The 17,678-nt window shown below is 43.5% G+C and overlaps 1 protein-coding gene across 2 annotated transcripts; it reads right to left on the bottom strand.

The window, feature by feature from the left end:
• Nucleotides 1-1,681: 1,681 nt before the first annotated feature.
• On the bottom strand, nt 1,682-17,563 carry trib2 (tribbles pseudokinase 2). Of its 2 annotated transcripts, none has more exons than XM_070885012.1 (3): nt 17,547-17,563; nt 15,477-15,769; nt 1,682-4,691 (listed from the first exon to the last, which is right to left on the bottom strand). In XM_070885012.1, the coding sequence occupies exons 2-3, from the start codon at nt 15,629-15,631 to the stop codon at nt 4,217-4,219; spliced, it is 630 nt and encodes a 209-aa protein (XP_070741113.1). In that variant the 5' UTR covers nt 15,632-15,769; nt 17,547-17,563; the 3' UTR covers nt 1,682-4,216. The 2 variants fall into 2 exon arrangements, with proteins under 2 accessions (XP_070741113.1, XP_070741112.1); XM_070885011.1 differs by having other exon boundaries at nt 16,157-17,562.
• Nucleotides 17,564-17,678: the final 115 nt, after the last annotated feature.

Here is a 17,678-nt window from a genome sequence, read left to right as displayed (position 1 = left end):
ATCACTGGGTGCATGAGTTCCCCTTATGGACACAAGTGATGTCACAGAACCAGAAATATATAGCATAAAACCCAAAAGGACAAAAACCCACCCACCCGCTCCGGAATGTGATTGGTGCTTGACAAGCTGCAGGAGTTAACATGCTATTTACTAATAAATGCATTTAAAAAATGGTCTTTGTAACTTTAAAAGTCTTGCATTCAAAACACTAGGGATAACTGTAAAGATTGACATCTCAGCCAAACCATATATTTAACAAAAAAGCTACAAAAAATTAATCCATGAAATATTGCCATTATGTTCAGATAAGGGAAATTGAGGGGGCTGTATGTCTTCATTTAAAATAAGAAGTTGTGTGGTGAAGTCTTCAAATTTCTTCTTTCCAACTTTCAGGGTGGGGGCAGAATTTTCCTAAATGAACTAGACAAGATCACCCAAACCTCCTTAGGGCTAGCAGTGTTCCCCAGTTTTCCAACAGGTGATGGTGGTAAAGACAGAAAATATGGAGGAGCCCAGGAAGACTGGTCTCTGCCCAATCCCACCGCAGAAGTTCCATCTGCCCCCCTGGAAGCCTGGCATTCAAAAATAAGACAGGACTGGTGGGATGGCATCAGCCAGAATTCCCACAGGAACTGGTGGCCAGGAAGATTCTGCTGTCCAGTTCATTGGAATGGCACAAATGGGGTTCACGGGTGTTTTCCTGGACCGGGTCATGGGCTGTAACACTCCAGAAGATGAAAAGCTGAGAAATGGAAGTTGGCTTTCTTATGAAAGATGGTCGATTTCTAACTTAAGTGCTCTTATTAGCAGGTCCTAAGTATGCAATTTGCCCTTATGGCATGCAAGTCCTGCATTTTGTAGCCCCTTCAACAGTCACTCAAGATGTGACAATACTGGTACGGGCATCTGACTATTTTAGTCAAATAGCCCAACTCCAAAAACTCCAGCAAAGTCAGGCAGGCTCCCAAGTTCACCAAAAATTACAACAGTGGTGCAAGATTGCAGACATTCTATCCCACCATTGTGATTCAGCTAAAAAGTAACATCTCTTGGCAGCAAATAGCTGAAGTTGGTTTGATCAAGAGTTTAAGATTTAGATCTCAAAACAGCAGAAATGTTAAATCGTTACTAAACGAGGAGAATATTAGGATAATATATAGCCCATACATCTAACCTGAAAGTACCTTCAGTCAGACCAACAGATACAAACAATTGATAACATTGTAGGTCTGCTCATTTGGCAGGGAGCCGTTGGGAGGGGGGAGATGGAAGGGTAAACGGGAAAAGGAAAAAAAACACTTGACTTTGGATAGAGGTGATGCTATTCAAAACTCTCGTCTCCCTGAACAATTGAGGTTCAATGAATGGTATAAATTAGTTAACGGATTAAACTTACAACTAAAATTGTTCAGAAGTCTGCAGATAATGCAACAGAAATAAGATAGCCATGGTAATAACCATTGCTTCTGTCCAGGTGTGTCATTTAAATCAGGAGAAAACCATAGGTGGAAGAAATGCTTACTACCCAACCTCCATACATATCCTATTGTATGTCTCTCCCACCCTCCCAAGAGTAGTAGATAGAACCATACCCATTGGTTGAAGGGTTCCACTTTTAGATCACAAAAAAAAAGAAAACACACAAAATGTACACAGATTTAGAAGAAATAGCAGCACTCAGTTAGTTGTGCAATTCACAATTTATTTACTGAAGGAGAAGATTAGGACAAAACATCAAACCAAATACAATACAATCAAAACACCAGAGGCAGTAAAACCCACCATGCAGTCTCCTCTGTTCCCCTTCCACTTTAGTTTGAAACAAAGACAAGTAGTCCTTCTCAACATAGCACCATCCAGAGTGAATATGAATTCACTCCCATTTTCTTTTGTGATTTTTTTTTTGAAATTTTAAATTAACACTTGGCAGGTCAGCTGCAGCTTTTCCCCCCCAATGAGAACTTTAATTAACCATCCTCGTCTGTGTTTTTAATTGGCATATACAAGCTCTCCTGAAATGCAGGCAATAGCATCCATAAGCCAAATAGGTCAAGTAGCTGTACGTACATGCAACATACTATAAAAGCACAAATTCAAGTTAACAGATACGTACTACAGAGTCCACGTATACCTATCCAAGAACATGACCATTTCACAGAACTGGTACAGGCAGTAATCAAACAACCGAGGTACTGGAGACAACACAGGAAAAAAATAAGTATGCAAGTTAAGAGATTCCTAATATATAGCAATTTGAAAGCAAAAGGAAAGTAATGACAAGCTAAATTAAAAACAAATCTACAACCTATTCAGGGTTTGAAATACATACTGTATGCACAGATGTGTCTGCTCAATAATTTTACCAATTATAGGCCTGTAAAATGTGCTTGTATTAAATGCTTTGTAAAAAGGTCATGTTTACCTATGGTGAAAAGAAAGTATAATTTACCCAACTATCAAAATATCATGCCAACTCGAGCTGAACTGTACGACTTTACACATGGCCTTCACGACCACAATTAAAAAACGACGTTTTGTAAATGAACAATTGGTTTTTATGCATACAACTGTATCACTATGATTGGTCAGTCCCAGGTACTATAAATATTTTTCACAAGATACCATGTAGAGTGCCTCATGAAAGCACAACCTTGAATTAAAAAAGTATTAACAGGAATAATTACTTAATGATAAGTAATTACTGCAATCTAATCCTGTTAATTCAGTCACTTAATTTCAAACTGTACAGCACCAAGCCACGGAACAGAACATTAGACCAGTTACTCACTTACTCGTGTGATAGCTTAAACTCACTTGTATCGTGGTGTTACTCAATTATGGGTGCTGAACACTTACACAAGAATTTTTAAGTCTTTGTCGCAAGATGTCTTAAGTTTGCAGCAGGGCAAGGCTGATAAACACTTCAACCTCACTGATATTGCAAAGTTTACTTGTTCACCAATTGAAAGAACAGAGCGAAAGTAGCCAGATACCTGCAAAAGTATACTTTTAAGCTCCCAATAACAAGGAGATATGATGCTAACATGATTGCATAACCTATAGTATCATTTTGTGATGGCACATGTATTTGTTACAAGTACACAAAATGTAATTGGTTTCAAGAGAGCGAGATAAAAATTATGTCTGGGACAGGATAGCTTAACTTCAGGACCAAACCTCTGCACAACCCAAGATGGCTATTACCTGGCAGTATTGGAAGAAAGGACCGAATGATCAGTGCTCGATGAGGGTGGGGAAATAAAAACAAAAATAACTAAATTCGAATACTGTTGTAGGAAAAGACAGATTACATTGACATCTAAAATAAATACACACTACCAAACCTGCAAAAATTGTATTATAGGGTAGGACACCATTTTATTTGTACGGGTACAACAGTTCCAGTAGATGTATTTCAAACCCTGAATGTTTGCCAATAAGGACCTCACTACCAGTGAAGTTACACATGACATTTCATTTTAATCGTCCCTGCCAACCGGCATTGAAGTATTGTACACTCAACAGATAACAGTTATTCCCTCTTAGGGAACTGGGCATTAAAATGCCCATTTTCTGACAAGAATATTTAGTTTAATCAGAAAAAAAGAATTACACAAGATAATGAAAATAGCTACATATAAACACAAGCAGAACTTTTCCTTTTAGCACCCGCATTTTATGTCGGTTCATGTGCACCTAAATTTTTTTTTTTATGAATCACATTAAGATGTTAAAACATCAGAAACAATTAAGGAGACTCTTAAAAGGAGGATTGTACATTCCCTGAATAATGAGAAGGAAAATAATCTAACAGTGCGATGCCAATGTGTTACATTGTGTGTCGAGTCTAATTAAGTTTCTATTTATTGTGATTTGCAACCATTATAAAATGGAGTAAAGAACTGCACAGTTACGCACGTGTGCAGTATTCAGCGCTCTCCGTGGCTCCATGAGATGAGAAGCTGCAACATTTTACACTGCCTTTTCCTCCAAATCAATCTAACTTGATAGCAGAACCCCCCCTAATTAGTTGTGCTACATGTTAACCCTTAGAAGTCCCACTCTGCTAGTCATTTTAAGTCACAGTACATCTGCACCATTTTTGCTACCAAGCTAGGTCGATTCAAGGTACCGTTAATCAGTTCAGGAAGGACTCCTTCATGTGGTGGGTACCAGCTGTTGTATCTTCTCAATGACACCCAACTTATGGGTAAACTCAGTTGAAAAACGGGTCCAACTCAACATCCATATTCACATCAGGCACCAGCTGATCAACTGCTTCTTTTTCATTAGCACCATACCCGGAACTAGAAGCTGCGAAATCAGAGGCAAACCAGGGATGGTCCAAGATTTCCCGGGATGTCAGCCTTTCCAAAGGATCACGACGCAAGATGCTACGGATAAGGCATTTTGCCCTTGGGGAAAGTGTTTCTGGAATGTTAAACTGGCCACGCCGAATCTTGCTAAAGAGTGAACTTGGCTCCACATCATGGAAGGGATACCGTCCAACAAGCATCGTGTACAGCATCACACCGAGACTCCAAACGTCAGCTGCCTTACCAGAGTAGCTGCCATTGGTGTTAAGGATTTCAGGGCTCACATATGCTGGACATCCGTGCTTGTCTGAAAGAGCATCATCTTCACCATTCAAGATATAAGCATCCTCCAAGCTTTCCAACTTTACTTGTGTGCTACAACAAAGAAAAGCAAATCACATAATTGTAACATAACACTTTAAGTAAAGTATGTTGCTAGAATTTCAAACAAACAGTCCAATATATAACATGCTGTGCAAATTAAAGACCAACTTTAATCAACAGGCTTGATTTTTTTGCTCACTGACTGAATGGGTGGAAATATAGACCCTGGATTTGTCAAAATTTCTGCATTTCAAATTGCTTGCTCTGTTAAATGTAACTGGAAATTAGAGAATGTATCAACACAAAGTGAAAAAAGCCATCAAGAACCAATACTACTCTGTGCCATGAACAGGGAACTTCTAGTTACAAAGGTCTGTGACTTCCTACCACTTTTAAAGCGCATCATGCCGCTATGCTACAAGTCTCCATTAATAGGCTTTTCAACCAGAAAAAAGGGATGACATGGAAGTTCAAATGACATCAATGTGCCTTATGGCTCCCCACACATCCAATTCCCAATCTCAAGACAGATCACAAACTTCTTCCCCCCCAAAAAAAGAGAAACAGGCAGTTACTCAGAAGTAGGACAGAAGGAAGAATGTGGATCAAAACATCTTTCACTGCTTGCAACCCGCCACAGGGAGGTGCAGAGTTATGCTGGCAGACACAGCAGTAGGTCAGCGGTCTATCATCTCTTGGCTAGGTACTTCAGAGACAGTGAAGTGATAGTAACACAGCCAGCTCCATATTTCAGAGGAAAATACAAACAGATTCTGAATGACTGGCAAGACTGAAACAATAACATGCTTTAATATAAATCCTCTATCAAAAAGATTTAATATAGTGGGCAATCTTGTCAGGAAAATGCTACCTTACATGGAGGACTTTGGAAGCTCCCAACTCATTGTAAGCCTACAAAATCAAAATGTACAAGACTAATTTTGCCTAAAATGTACAAGGAGAGAGATAATTTTGCTCTACAAGTAAAACCAGAGGAGTCACAAATAACCCTCCCTTCTCACTCATGGAATTATAGCGATGCTTCAGTATCTCTTGTAATCCACCCATTTAATTGTGAGCCTCCTAATTTGTCTTCAATCATTTATTTCTAAAATACAATCCACCCAATACATACAAAACCCAATTTCCATAACTGTTGCAAATTTGTTGAAGCCCATTAAAGAACAGCTTCTAATATTCAAAGTGATCTTTCCTGCATTTAGGATTCCCATCTTACTTGGTTTCCATAGTGATTCCCATAGTGATAACGCATAATGAGACTAGATATGAAATGCAAAAGCCACGGCCGTCAAAGAATTAGCTCTTTGCTACATCAACTCCTAGGATTATATTATTGCACACATATTTTGTTGTCACGCACACATGCCCAACTTTGTGCCCAATAATGTATGTCATTAACAAAAAATATTTTACATGGTAATGAATCTAAAGCAAAACATATTAGAAAGATGTACAAATGCTGAAAACGATCATACAATACTTGGAGGGTTAACAAGTAAACATCAATACAATATAGCATTCATACTACAGATAACTTTTCTAACAATGCAATTGCTTGTTGAAATCAGAGCATATAAACAAAATAGATGCTGTTTAGGAGCAAATTACAGCAGCAATCTACTCTGAATGGGGCAGACTCCCACATCAATGACAGCTCTCTGCAAGCACAAAGAGTGCTACAAATAAGCAAAGCATTCTTCAATCAAATAACTCAACCACCACTATGCAACTAAATATAAAATTGCAATTGCACAATTTGGACAGGAATGTGCCAATTTATTTTGATAACCAAACAGTCTCCTCCTTGTTGCAACACTTCATTTGGAAACCATTAAAGCTCAGCTTGTACAGCTCCCTGATTAAATGCACATTCAGCATTTGCACAGCAGTGGAATAGTGGGAGTCGCGCTTAATGAATTCTGCCTCAGGTTAAATATTTTCAGCCATTACATTTTGCCATCTTATAAAATTATCCATTTTCTCATCACAGCTCCAGTCTTTCAGAGATCATGTCGTACATATGAAATACAAGTTCAATCTCTGGTCTACGAGTTAGATCAACTCAGCTGGGGAAGCTACAGTTGACCTCCGTGCCTCTGAGCTGGACTTTTTTTTTTACAAAAAAGGAAATTAAAAAAAAGAAATGGCTCCTGATCATTATCCAATGGCCACGTTTGGGAAAAGTGCATCTGTGGGGTCTGGACTGGGTTGGCTATGCTACTCCTGATGATTGAATAGCCCAACACTCACCAGCTAGACCTGTGGCGGGCAAAATAAGGTCCGCCAATGGATTCAATCCGACTTGCCAAGACCTGGCTTTGAGGCCGAACATCCGCTGCGCCTGACCCCACATCAGAAGGCAGGTCAGTAAGGGAGTCATAACTAAAAACAGAGACGGGCAAATCGAATCTGCAGGTCGCTGCATCAGTATCGTTATCACACCCGAAACCTCAGTGCAACGTGAAAAGGTGAGTTACTCAGTTTGTGGGGTCAGTTTCAATAAATCTGTGCATACTTTCCAGATAAATGCATAACAAATACTTTAAATATATAAACCACCACCATTGGCAGCATGACTCAGAATTGACACAATTCAATCGATTGGAAGGTTGTTTACTTTGGTCTTTTTTAAAGTTTCAACTCGTCTCTGAAGGAATTTTAGCAACTAATTCAAAATTAGTCCTGGGCTCAATTTCATTCCAGTTATAAATTGCTGTGTGCGTTTATTGGTGCAATTGGGTGAAAGGTGCTATCTGAATTCTGCAGAGGTACCACCAGTCTCCCGGTGTAACTCTGGTGCAGACCCAGTAACATTGAGTCCCAGCCATTACGGAGTTTCCTCAGTAAAGAGCCCGGGGCAGGGGGGGGGTTTGCTTCTAGCCCAGTGGTGGGCAAAATACTGCCAGCGGGCTATATCCGGTCCAACTGTTCATTCTATCCCGCTCGCTGGACGGGACAGAAATGCTTGAGCTCGAGCTCAAGCTGCACATTAGTCTGAGTTGTGTCATGGCTGCTCATCTCAATTACTCTTTTACCAAAGAGACAAGACGGTGCGATTTTCCTTTCCCGGTACCTAGTGTACGAAGGCATTGGGAGGACGGAAAGAGGGCTTTCGCCTCGTCGTTTTGGACACGGGAGTGGATCCCGGAGCATAAGGACTCCAGGTAATGGCACGTGATCGTAGTTCAGGCCTTGCGAAGCCTCGGGCCCCCATACTCAGCACACTAAAAAGAGACCACTTCTCGCAGACTCGAGTCGCTCTGCCAAACAGCCACGTAGACTGTCAGTATAATGTAAATCGATCATTTCATTCGTTTACCAACAGAAGATTTTATTATTTTGCACTACATTGTGTATTTAAGATACTATCTGACCTTCTGAATTTATGTTTATAAATTATTGGGAGGGTATAGGTGGGAGTGATTGCCTGTTTCAAATTTACCAATTTGACACTTTGCTCTCACCAACGTGCGCAGTCCCTTTAAATTTGCTGCGACCTGGTGAGCGGCCTGCGCAGGACTTCGCGATTGTTTCTCCAAAGTGCACATTGATGTGCGGCCTTCAACAGCTCATCAAAACTTGTTAAGTGGCCCTCCAGCCCAAATAATTTCCTACCCCTGATCTAGACTCATGCAGGAAGAATAGCTACTTGGGCAAGGTACCGAAGACAGTCAGAAATAGTCACTCCGTTCAAAGGTAAAGCGGGAAAAAAACAGGAAGAAAATCGGGCAGTTATATAGTAGTAATGAAGCCCTGGCAACAAAGAGGTAGAGCATCCATTCAGAGGCACCTGAAACTCTTTTTGGAGTTCACCTGCAAAACATAAAACATTAAACGGTGCCACCCGACCTGGGTGACACTCCAGACATTTACAAGGCCCTTTTTTTTTTTCAGAGGCACTTGAAACTCTTTTAGAGTCTACCTGCGAAAACATAAAACATTAAAGAGTGCCACCCGACCTGGGTGACACTCCAGACATTTCCAAGGCCCTTTTTTTCCCCCCTTTTTTTTTTTTTGTTTTTTTTTTTTTTTTTGGTTTTTTTTTGGGCACTAAAAACACAATTTTTCCCCAGTGCCCCCTATAAAAGGGAAGGGGACACTAAAAGCACCGGCAGTTAAAACAAATTAACTTTAAAACGTAAAATCAAATTAAAATTTGGTTGCCGGGCGTGATGATGCACTCCAGTCCCTCCGGTGCCCACCTCTCGCGGAAGGCCGGGAGCGTACCGGTGGACACCGCGTGCTCCATCTCCAAGGACACCCTGGATCGGATGTAAGAGCGGAAGAGAGGCAGGCAGTCAGGTTGAACGACCCCCTCGACCGCCCGCTGCCTGGACCGGCTGATGGCACCCTTGGCCGTGCCCAGGAGCAGTCCTACGAGGAGGCCCTCGGACCTACCCGCTCCCCTCCGCACAGGGTGCCCAAAGATCAGGAGAGTGGGACTGAAGTGCAGCCAGAATTTCAGGAGCAGCCCCTTCAAATAGTGGAACAGGGGCTGCAACCTCGTGCATTCAATAAAAACATGGAACACGGACTCCTCCAGACCGCAGAAATTGCAGGCGGCCTGGGAGTCCGTGAACCGGCTTAAAAATTTGTTGCACGGCACTGCTCCGTGCACCACCCTCCAGGCCAAGTCCCCGATGAATAGTGGGAGGACCCCTGCGTAGAGTGCCCTCCATCGGGGACCCCCGCCTCCTCCGGACGGCAAGATGGTACGCCATGGCGTGTCCGGACGGCCGGCGAGGATGGCAAAGTTGAGGGTGTGCAGGAGCAGCCCGTACAGGAAACCCCTCCGCGCGGAACTGAAAGGCACGGAGGGGATTTCCCCGAGGCGGCTCAAGTTGTGAGGCGCCGGCCCCCGAGGGAGGTTCCGGGGTTTGGCGCCGATGAGGAATTCCGTCCGGACGGGGGTCAGTTCGGACGGGATCTCCCCACGTGCCTGAGCCTCCTCGATACACCTAACGGAGTCAGGGCCCAGAGCTGTTTTTAGCGACTCGATGGCATCGGCCGCGCGGCGGACGTTGGCAGAATTTAGGCGCCGCGCCAGCGTGACTGGCGCCATCCAGCCCGCTCCTCCGCCATCGAGCAGGTCCCTGACCCTGGTCACCTCACCAGCCACAGCCCTCTCTTCCGACCGCCACATGAAGCCTCGGCCGTGGAGGTACGGATTCCCGAGCAGCGGCTCCTGCAGGACGGCCGCCACTCCAGCCGGCGGAGAGCTGCGCTTGGTGGAGACTTTGTTCCAGACCCTGATGAGTTCCCTGTAAAAGACAGGCAGCTCCCGGAGGGCGGTCCTGGCACCCCCCAAGTTCACAAACAGGAGCTGCGTGTCATAATTGAGGTCGAGCTGCTGGCGGAAGAAATACCTCGCCAGAGCACACCACCTAGGAGGGGGCTCGACGTAAAGGTATCTCTGCAGGGTCTGAAGACGGAAAGTCGCGAGCTGGGCGCTGACGCACACCAACGACTGACCGCCCTCCTCAAGCGGGAGACTCAAGACCGCGACAGAGACCCAGTGCTTCCTGTTGTTCCAGAAGAAGTCCACCAGCTTCTTCTGTATCTTGGCGACAAACGCAGGGGGAGGGGTCAAAGTGACCAGCCGGTACCACAGCATTGCGGCCACCAGCTGGTTTATGACTAGCGCTCGACCCCTGTAGGACAGCACTCGGAGCAGTCCTGTCCAGCGCCCTAGGCGAGCGGCGACCTTGGCCTCCAGCTCCTGCCAGTTCGCCGGCCAGGCTTCCTCGTCGGGGCTAAGGTAGACTCCCAGATAGAGGAGATGGGTCGTGCTCCAGGCAAAAGGCCTGAGCTCCTCCGGCAGGGAGTCCACCCGCCACTGACCCACCAGGAGTCCGGAACATTTCTCCCAGTTGATCCTGGCGGAGGACGCGGCCGAGTAAATCTCCTGGCACTCACGCATCCTCCGCAGGTCAGCGGGATCCTCTACCGCGAGGAGCACGTCATCGGCGTAAGCCGAGAGGACGACCTCCACGCCCGGCCCTTGCAGAGCCAGTCCCGTCAACCTCGTCCGCAAGAGGCGCAGGAAAGGCTCCACGCAAACGGCGTATAACTGGCCGGACATGGGGCATCCCTGGCGCACCCCTCTCCTAAAGCGAAGGGGCGCCGTCAAGGACCCGTTAACCTTAATCAGACACTCCGCGGCGGCGTACAAAAGTCGGATCCGGGCGACGAAATGCGTCCCGAACCCGAAAGCGCGCAGAGTTCCGAGCAGATAGTCGTGATCCACCCTGTCGAACGCCTTCTCTTGGTCGAGGGATAGGAAGGCGACCGACAGACCAGCCTCAGAGGCACTTGAATGTGCAAAATGCAGTGTCAGCTGTCAGTGAAACGAGGCTAACAGTTTCATCAGCAGACAGAGAACTTAATCTCCAATGTTGTCGCTTGAAGGGATTCGCTGAGAATCAGTAGAGAAACCTATTGCACCCCAGTAGAAATCAGTCAATAAATAATAGCATTGAAGGCAACTATGGAAAATTCTGTGACCTAGAAAATATTATTTCCCTCCAGCTAATGGGAGCAATTTATTGAGGCTAAAACTTCAAAAGAAATTGAAGTATGCACTCAACATAGTATATTGGGGGTATGAAGTTTATAGAAGCACCAGAAACTATCACTTTCAAGCAGAGCTGCTGCTGGAGTGAGAAGGATTAGATACAGAAATTTGGAAAATGGTTTAAAAAATTTTCATCTTTGTAATTTAATTATCAACTCACAAGATTAACACTGACGTTCTAGAACACAACACCCCTTGCACCAAACCCACTACCAACACCAAAACACACATGCAATTACACCAGAATAGTGCCTGTTGGTGAATTCTACTGCTGCCCCATCCCCTCCATCCCAAACTAGGTGGAGTCAGTGGGAGGTCACTCCATCTTACCAACGCTCATCTGTGCCATTAGAGAGGCATCGTGGGCAACCACCCACCCCAAACTGCAAGGAAATCCAGCAGCATCTGTATTTGTTGCTTCCAGGCGATCCAGCGCAGGATAAATCAAATAATCAAAGTAGCCCCAGATGCAGGAAAATGCATCAAATACAGTCAGCACGCTCACATCTCCACATATGCATTACATGCCCAGAGACAAGCAAATTTCAAATCAGTCACAGTACAATATTCAGAACTTGGAAAACACTGCATTCTCAACCCATATTATATTCAGTGGAAGCAAAATGTTCAAAAATAAATGACACCGACCCTGTAGTTAATTCTATACTTTACTCATGCAATCTAAAAGAGGTACATTTTAAAATGAGTTAGCAACATTTCTAATAAATTGATGGTTCATAGTATGTCAATCTACATTGGCACCCTCAAGTTTGAAGCCCTGGAAAGGAATACTTCAGTCTTTATTTGATTGAGAATATTTCTCAACTGTTTTTTATTGCTCTGGTTAGCGTTTCCCATACTCATTTTAGCCAACTAGGTTGCTGTGGCTTGTCTTCCTAAAATGAATTATGAAAACTTTTGGTCAGGCAGCTTATGTAAAGCTTATCCCCATGACACTCACAAGAAAAAGATGCAACAGGACAGGCATTTGAATTAATAGCATAGCTCCCATTAGCTCACAGTTCTCTGTAAAATATTACTATCATGCCTCTCTAAATAAGTAAGGACAGTGCTCTGACCAGAGTAAGAAACATAAGAGCTCTCACCATTTAACTACTGTGAAAGCCAAAGTAAACAAATACACATTTTTACCACTAGGGATTGAATTTTGCCCAGAGCTGCTGTTAAGAGAATATTTTTTTTTAATACAAGACGTACAGAAAAAGAGCTTCTGGTATCTCAAAAGTATTAAAGCAGTTTGAATCATTTTCCTGCACATCCAAAAGCATTATCTGTACTAGCAGAAAATGTGTTATTTTAGTGCATTGTCCATTTCTGCCACTAGATTCCACAAACTATTTATGTAAAGTCTCAAGTGACTGAACGCAACGCAGCACTTGAAATAAAGACTACTAATTTGTTATGCAAGCAAATGATTAGTTAAGTCACTTGTCTGCAACATATGCATTCGTCGGCACACGACAAGTAGTAAATTTGTAGCTCAAGGCGATACTTGCATGAAGATACACCCCTTTTAACCAGTAAAAACAAAGAACCAGGATACAGTAAGTCCCTGCCACCAATCTTTCTCCCCCACCCCCTCCTTTGTGCAGGATCAAGTGAGTACTAAACCACTTGCACAGACAACATTAGCCAGTCATTTAGCTGCTACTTACTGGACAACACGTTCTCAATTGCCCAGTTATATAACGGAAGTTGCCGTAAGGTTTTTCCCCCACAATTCTGGGTATTTTATTGCATATTAAACATTCAGGTGACAAGTTTTTAAACTGGACATTTCAACTGACCACTAAAGAACCAAAATCAAGCAATACAAAAGATTCTACTATCAAAAGAAAGGCATGTGTGCAAAAAAAAATCCAGCAGCTGGAGAGCTGTGCCACAAGACGACCGGATTTTTAAAAAGCTGATTTTTCTCTCTTTTCTGGTTGAACAGCAGTTTTAAACCCATATTAATTGAAGATGTTATTGTAACCAAAAAAAACTCCTCCATTCTACATACATAGCATGAGTCGCTCTGGCTGCCTGCCTCTCTTCCATGGTCGTATCCATGCCCGGGTGGCCCTGGAGCACATGCTGCCCACCGGTACACTTGGAGGCTTTCCGTGACTGGTGGGCACTGCAGGGTATGGGATTTTTGGCAAACACGGCCGATATTATTTCAGTTCTAAATTTCCTTTGTGTTGTAATTTATCAGTTGTGCCCCTTTACAAAGGGCACTTTTGTTTGATGATTTCTCAATTTAAACGAAGGAGACAAAGGCATATAGAGTCTAACAACTCGGGGGATATGAGCAGGCAACGGCGACTTTAAAATTACAAAAAATAAAATGCAAAAATAAACCTCTCTTCACATTATTGCAAAAGACAACAACAGCTGTCTAGGCAGCAGAAGGGAAACGACGTCTGCCAATGCCTTCCCATTGCTGTGTGAATGAGACCGCAGAGCAACGCGCCGGAAATGCGCTTGTGTCGCCATAGAGACTTGGGGAAGCTGCCCCCAGGGTAGTCTCGCTTCACCGACACATCTCGGACCTCACTGCGGCCTGCGAGTAACACAAACCCCCGCTGCTCGCTCCGGCAGGCCGCCCACAATGCCGAGGTCCTGGGGGGGGCAGGTTGGGGGAGCGACTGCAACCCGCAGTTAATTGTTTGTTTTTAAATGCAGTAGGCAAAGACACGGGTCAAAATCCCCACCCACATACCCAGTGTAAAAACGTCAGTTTAAACTTGCCAACTGCAACAGCAAAATGTCGCTGTCAAAAATCCAATTTGCATTTGAAACGAACGAGTCCCTGTGCGGATGTGCATTGGTTGCTGAGCGGAATGCTGATCTCTTGCTAATCCCCTGTAGCGGTTGTATCGCACACATGTACTGGTGCCCACGTGGTGACATGGTGCGTGCGCACTGCTCTGTGACCCAGCAAGCTCTCCACTCGTTCTTAAATTTACAAAGCACCCTCCACCTCTTCCATTCACTAAAAGGTGCACTCCGCTTCACATATATTCCTGCATTTCAACTATCACCATCCATGCTAGTTGTACGGTTGTTCATTTTGAACTATATTCTTAGCAATCTAGAAATCACTTGCCAAATCTCTAAATAAAATCAAACATCGTTCCCATGTGCACAAGTGGGTCCACACACGCATCATAAAGTATCTCTCCGCTATTTGAGCAGAGGTTGGACATCGCACTATTTATATATGAAAGACAATTTTGCATTACTGTATTGCTGCAGATGGTTTTAAATCGCCCTGGTTGCATTAACCGTAAAGAATATAGTTGGACAATAGGGAACAAATATAAAATGATGCTACTTTCTTTCGATGCAAGTAAATATCTATAGTGTACACTCGGGTAAAGTATTTATTGTTGATGTGCATGTTAAATGCGGAATTGAATTCACTCGCACAATGCAGTAGCACATGGGTGACTGCAAATACAAGAAGAAGTGACGGTTATATACGCAGTCAATACTTTCAAGCTTTGCACCAAATGTTAAAAAGTCTCCTTCCGTTACTGTAACCTGTGTGTGACCTAGGTTCACTTGCGTGGGAAGAACATTTAGTATCTTGCAATAGCAAGGCAGCCCATCTATGCCAATAATGTCTGGTTATGATGGCCCCCGATTTAATATTCTGCCTCACTCCAGTGCGCATTGTGAGCTGAAACTACAGCATTATTTCAGGTTGCTATGAAAAGTGCGCCAGCGTGCTGATCTCTAACAAAGGAGGGACGAGTCCAATCTACGTGCCATTCATGAGGAAAAAAAATCAGTTATAGCAGCATCAGTGACTAATATAGTAAAGACACTTTAAGCTCAACGTTTAATCGAATTAATAGCACTAATTCTCTAAAAAGCTTAAGCATACAATTCTGTTGCCAACTCGTTGGACAAAACTCCCATGGAAGGGTTAATCAAGTTAAAAAAGTGACATTTGTCATTTATTTGGTTGTAGTATAGAGACTTAAATCAGTTTCAGAAATCTTCGTCTAAACAAAACCAGCAACGTAATGAGTTACGTTAAATATTTACCAACTGATCTCATCGACAAAACAGATCATTGGAGGAGGAGTGTTAACAGTTTAAACAAAGTGCAGAACGTTGTTTCTTGCACTGCTGCATGGTGGGGTTATTGCAATGGAGGGCCGCTGTTTATATTAATATTTTTGCATTATACTTGATGGATTAAAACGATCATAGGTTGCCAATCTTACCGTTCCTCATCTTTAAATACAAATTTTCTTAATTTGAGATCTCGCAGTACCACGCCATTGTCGTGGCAGTGTGCTACAGCAGACGTTATCTGATAGAATAATCTTGCTGCTTCATCCTCTTTGAGCCTCTTGCAAGTGCGAACAAATGAATGCATATCCCCATGACTCTTTTCAAAGAAAACATATGATCGTTGCTCCCCTAGAAGGATTTCAGTTATCTGGTTGATGCTTTCGTGTGCAGACAAACAAAAATAGGCTGCTAATGTTTCTTGATATCGACCAATATCGAATACCTGTGGAAACAAAATAAATGAAATTTGGCATCCTTTCCTACCACTCCAACAGGAAACAATACATTGGGGTAAAGTAACCCAACATATAGATTGTTTTACATTAAAACTGCTATGGCTAAAAACTAGATCAAATACAATGTCCCATACAGTACGTATCCTTATTGTGCAGTTTAAAGTTTCATTAAATATCCCCTCCCAAAAACGCAATACGCACGATTGCCGAATGAAAGAGCTTCAACAGCTCAAGTTTTTGGGCTCTCGATTCAGATTAACAAAGAGGCTGTACTTTTGCATCTTGTGTATTGTGTTAGTGTGTGCGCACATGTAATTGAAATTGAACCAAATGGCGTTTCACTGATTAAGGGATCAGTAATTGTTTTTTTTTACCTTACAGACGAGCTCCTCGCCGCTATGCAAATGCACAGCCCCAAGAACGTGGTCCCCCTCTAAAGGCTCCAACAATAGATACTGTCCGATTTGAGAAATGCAATGAGACGAGTTAGGGGTTTCAGGTGGGCTGGGAGAGCCTAGGTTCGGGCTGAAACTCTGGCTGGAGTCACTAGTCCTCACACAAGATAATTCTTCATATTCGTGATGAGCCTTGTGCCGCGATCGTCCATACCTTACAATGCTGATTGGACTGGATCTCTGTATGCTCATGGGGCTGTAAATAGTAGTCCTCTTAAAAAATATATAGCTTCACTGGCAAGCGTCCACGTTGTATTGGCAAGAGTTTAGGAAGGATTTTACTCCAGAAGCTAAATGTAGGAGCGTTTCCCCCCTCTCAGTACGTACTTTGGTCTAGACTTGTAGATCCAGTTGTGTGTGTGTTTTTCCCCAGCAGGAGTAAAGGAGTTCTTTATTTAAAAATGAGCACCATTTGGAGTAATAATGCCGACTGTATGTTTATTGCTACAGTTTTTGTCTTTTGCATAGAATGTTCGGATGTGCCAAATAATGCAAACAATCGAATGGAATCAGGCCCTGGTGTTCTGGAAGCGGAACGTGGAACGCCAGCTCACAATGCTTTTGTTCTTGTGGTTACGCGAGGGCATTCGCCGCAGCAGACTGGCCGAGGCGCTTGCACACAAGCCAGCCAGGTGGCGACGGATGGATGGATGGATAGGAAACTACTCAACTCCTCGCCCTCCGACTCTAGGTGGCGTCCGATCCCCTCTCTCTCTCTCTCGCCGTCTTTCTCTTTGCAGCTGAAACAAATAGCCTCAAACTATCATAAAACAAGAGTACGGCGTTCACCCTCTCGTCATCTGCTTTGCAACGTCCACCAAGTTAAAACTTTAAGGGGATTGGTTTTGCACGCACGCACTCGCTCATGAGAAGATCTTTGGCTGACGAGCACTTTCCAATATTGGCGAGCAGCAATATATATATATATATATATATTTATCAAAAAAATTATATAAAAAGATAACAGTCAAGGACAAAAGAGATCAATCGTATCGTGTTCCCACCGTGCACACAGTCTATTTCCTCCAAGCCTAGGTCCCAAACACAGCGATGACTGAGAAACTCCCGATGGCTTTGCAACTGCACAATTGTTGAGATGACGACCTTGGATGCACAATTTTTTTTGCAAAAAAAAATGGAAACAAAAACAAAAAATATCTGCAGCTTGTTTGCTCAAATAAAGGGATGGCCGAGAGGATCAGGCCGATCCCTTTTAGCAACAGCAGACATAAGACATCATTTTCGATTGCTGTGTATTACTTACGTGGCTGCAATCTGAATAATGTCAGCAGCACTCACACTTACTTACATTCAATGCAATCGCTGACTGCGGTCCACTGCGCCTCACACTAACCTGATAAGTAAATGTCCCGCCCCCTGCTTCCACTGACCTGTCAATAACCCAAAACTCAGACATTCATTGGACGACAGAGGTGTCAAT

Source organism: Pristiophorus japonicus, chromosome 7, assembly GCF_044704955.1.
Source record: "Pristiophorus japonicus isolate sPriJap1 chromosome 7, sPriJap1.hap1, whole genome shotgun sequence".
Classification (NCBI taxonomy): domain Eukaryota; kingdom Metazoa; phylum Chordata; class Chondrichthyes; family Pristiophoridae; genus Pristiophorus; species Pristiophorus japonicus.
This window is presented reverse-complemented; position numbering and strand designations above follow the sequence as displayed.

Bases quoted from the DNA above. Each gene is read 5' to 3' on its own strand.
- trib2 (XM_070885011.1), bottom strand. From the start codon at position 16,429: ATGAGCATACAGAGATCCAGTCCAATCAGCATTGTAAGGTATGGACGA. The intron at 15,770-16,156 runs GTAAAAAAAAAC...TTGTTTCCACAG, and splicing joins GCGAGGAGCTCGTCTGTAAG to GTATTCGATATTGGTCGATA. The intron at 4,692-15,476 runs GTAAGATTGGCA...TCTTTGTTGTAG, and splicing joins GTATTTAAAGATGAGGAACG to CACACAAGTAAAGTTGGAAA.